Source organism: Palaemon carinicauda, chromosome 39 (assembly GCF_036898095.1).
Source record: "Palaemon carinicauda isolate YSFRI2023 chromosome 39, ASM3689809v2, whole genome shotgun sequence".
In the NCBI taxonomy this organism is placed as follows: Eukaryota; Metazoa; Arthropoda; class Malacostraca; order Decapoda; family Palaemonidae; genus Palaemon; species Palaemon carinicauda.
This window is the reverse complement of record NC_090763.1, coordinates 5200236-5203954: the sequence shown is the minus strand read 5'-3', so window position 1 is coordinate 5203954 and position 3719 is coordinate 5200236. Positions and strand designations below refer to the sequence as shown.

At 36.8% G+C, this 3719-nt stretch overlaps 1 protein-coding gene across 1 annotated transcript in view; it reads left to right on the top strand.

Annotated features, from left to right (window-relative positions):
• Positions 1 to 2089, top strand: part of LOC137631469 (uncharacterized) — a 12002-nt gene extending 9913 nt beyond the window's left edge. Inside the window, exon 2 of the mRNA XM_068363234.1 lies at positions 1169 to 2089. Coding sequence (XP_068219335.1) covers positions 1169 to 1993 — 825 coding nt within the window. The 3' untranslated portion in view covers positions 1994 to 2089. The remainder of the gene's footprint in view (positions 1 to 1168) is intronic.
• The last annotated feature ends 1630 nt before the right edge of the window (positions 2090 to 3719 follow it).

Genomic DNA, 3719 nt, shown 5'->3' with positions numbered 1-3719 from the left:
TTTGTGAATAACCACGTGCATAAGCACGTACGTTTTTACGTGCTTCTGATCACAATAGATTGTTCTCAGGAAAGAAGGCAACGCTAGATAGGGAGACTTGGCAACAGCGCCAAGACTTCCGTCACTAATCATTTTGCACCGGTGGATTTGTGTCCCCCACGCCTTTTTCAGTGAATGAAGGAGCAACGATTGAATTAATCAATCAATCAATCAATCAACGAATGATTCATTTTCCACAGGAAATTTATTATATTGTACAATGGGACAGGGAGAAACCCACAACATGAAGTGGCCGCCATCATCGAACACTTTCATTTTCCCTTGCCTTATATGGCTGTCTATCTAGTCGATCGTATTTTTTCGGTTTTCTGTCAATTTCAATATGCAATTTTTTGTATTCTTTAAGTATTTTATAAATGTAAATAAATAGACTATTAAACTAAGATATTAAAGTAGAATATAATGAGAAATAGTTCATCCGTCATATTCTTTGTTCACATTTGTTCAGTCCTTTTCGTGCAATTAGCAAAGGGGAGCCATGTGAACCACATAACAAAATCCAGTCAGAACTAGGCTCCTTCCAACAGGCACTTTATTCCTCTTGGAGCAAGAGCCTGTGCTATTCTAAAGACAGCTTAAACTAACCAGCCAACCATTTGTGTGTTCATTTAAATGACAACTCTACAGATGGAAGGTCTGTGCATAAGGAGAAAACCCATAGAAAATATGTGCATAAGGAAAAAACTGTTCATAGGATGTAATTGTTTTAATTTCAGTCTCTCTTAACGCCTTCAAAGTTAAGAACAATACTTTTAAAAAATACATCTGCTAAGAATCTAGTTTATTTCGAATAAGGACTAACTAACATGATTTAGTATTTTTTTTTTTTTGGTATGTTTATCTAGATAATACGCTTAATCTAGCAGGTACCTGAGACGAGTGTATACCGAATATAATTTTTTTTTTTTTTAAGTCAGGTTATTTCACACAAGGTTTGTAAGAACTGCTTTGATTAATTTCTAACGCAATGTGATTCTGCGTAATCAATTCTCCTACGTAATTAACATATTCATTCCATTTGTTGAGAAACCACTAGCTCCTATTTCACAAACTCCTACATACTTTGACTGATTTTTAATGCTAGTTATTCTTTCGTTTTTGACCTCAGATTTTCCTGTCCCTGCTGGTGGCGGCAGAATGCAGCCAGCATCAGCGTTATGAATTACCTCCTCCGGGGAGTTATGGTGGATCAACATTAATTTTGGACACCTTTCCTGATGAGGCAGATACTCCCTCTATCAATCAATATAGTAATGATAATAATGACATTCAAAATAACCCAGTTTACAGAGAATCCTTCACATGTAGCCATGGACAGGTCCTCCACGTTGACGGAAGATGCGTCACGCCTCAAGTCATGCGCCACATCTACGTTTACAATGTACCTGAGCAGCATCGCCGCACTGGACCTCCACCTCCTGTCCCACCGCCAAAGGTTGAGCACAATATCGTGTTTGTGCGTCTTCCAGAAAGGACCGGTGATCAGGATCCTATTGTAGTGCCCCCACCTCAACAGAAGAACATTGTGTATGTCCTGAACAAGGGAACTGCCGAAGGTGGCCAGAAGGTTATCACTGTCCCACCACCTCCCAAGAGCAAGCCTGAAGTCTATTTCGTAAATTATGGGGATGGCCAAAACCCAACTCTCCCCGGGGGCGTTGATCTCCAGACTGCTCTCAAAAACGCTAAACATCAAGGGGTCAGCCCAGTCATTGGAGGGGGATCAAAAGGTGGAATTACTTATGGAGGTATTTCTTCTGGTAGTGGTCATGACGTTTCAGTAGGTTCCTCAATAAGTGGAGGCACCGGATATGGAGGCATCATAGATGGAGGCATCATAGATGGAGGAATTATAGATGGAGGAAATGTATATGGAGACAGCACTAACGGGGAAATCTCATATCCTCCTCCTCGACTCTACACTTCTCCTTAAACAAGAAGGATTGGTCAGAAAAGAGATATTTCATTCATTAATTAATGTCAAGAATTAGATAAAGATTCTTACTTATGGTTATAAGTGTTATTCTTAACAAGGTTAAGTCATTAATATATACAGAACATATATGATGTTATTATTGTTATTTGAAAATAAATCATCTAAATGCTAACGGTATGTTTCTGTGTCCTTCAGTAATTTTTCAGCCTCCCCATGTATATTTCTGAGAGTCTAATGTTGTTGTCTTATGATATTCAGTCGACGGTACTTGTTTAATTACTAAAACCTGTAGATGCGAGGATTAGAAACAGCTATGATGATTTATAAATAATTAATTAAGACATACTTCAGGAAAGATACTACGACTAGAATTAACTTTTTTTTATTTGGTTTAGTTTTTTATAATTGTCAAACTCACCAATCATTCCATCATAACTATATGTAGACTTGATTGAATAATGGAGAGGAAATCTAGTAATCTGGTTGGTATATCCTTTCTGTTATTATTATTAATTTATTGAGGTTGATGTGTTGCTGACTCCCGTTGATTAAATTTTATCTATATCTTCCTAGTCAAAATTAGCAATAATATTCTTGATTAATTTTTGTCATTGCATCCTCTCCCCTGGATGGTTTGCTAGATACATTTGCAATGCTAGATACAGTTGTATCACCTGAGATAGTGATCTTCTTGCTGTTTGGCCACTTCATATACATTCCATAGACTTCCTGACAAAATCACCTAGGGCTTTCCCACACACACACACACACACACACACACACATATATATATATATATATATATATATATATATATATATATATATATATATATGCATATATATGTGTGTGTGTGTGGTCTCATAAAAATTCATCAAACTAGGGAATATGCAAAAAATAAACAATCTATGAAATAAACAAAGTAATCAAATATATAAAAAAATGTATTGCAAGAGATTTATTATAAGATAATGAAACAAATATAAGAAAATGAGCCACAATTCGCGAGGAAATGAAAATGACACCTGCATACTAAGAAAGACAAGTGAACAAGATATTCATAGATGAAAATAAGAAGTGTGACATCAACGAATGTGTAGTACATGCAAGGGAAAATACTGCAGGCGGCTTTGTTGTTACCTTCTCTTATGCCCTACACTAATTGATTTACACTGGCTGCCTATTAAACGAGAATTGAATTTGAAATATGTACAATAACCCATCAAGTTATTGAACAGAATTTTTACATATTGCGCAGCCAACAAATCATCTTGACACGAGAATAGCTACAGATAGTTTCAAAATATTAGAACCTACTATCGTTTCCAGAGGCCGTGAAATAGTGTTTTTCCCAAATATTTAACAAACCGGGTTATGAATTTCCATGAAACTATAGCAATGAATGTTTCAAACATTAGCCTAATTTTTGGTGGTACAATGAATTGACAGATGTGCTTAATTAACCTGTTTACTCTTAGAAAAAAGAAGAACTTTTTCCCTTCCTTCAGAGCGTTTCGAAGTGGTACTTAATCACGTAACTGTGACGCAGAGGTTCCCCCAACCCTCCTTCGGTGTTTACACCTATGGCTATCCGAATACTCCCCCACTCCCCCACCCCCCTTCCTTCTTGCCTTCTTTCCTTCATTCCCATTGTTATTAGGCTACCGAGTAAATCTCTGTTAGGAAAGACTGTGTACTGCACATATAAAATGAGCCGGAAGAG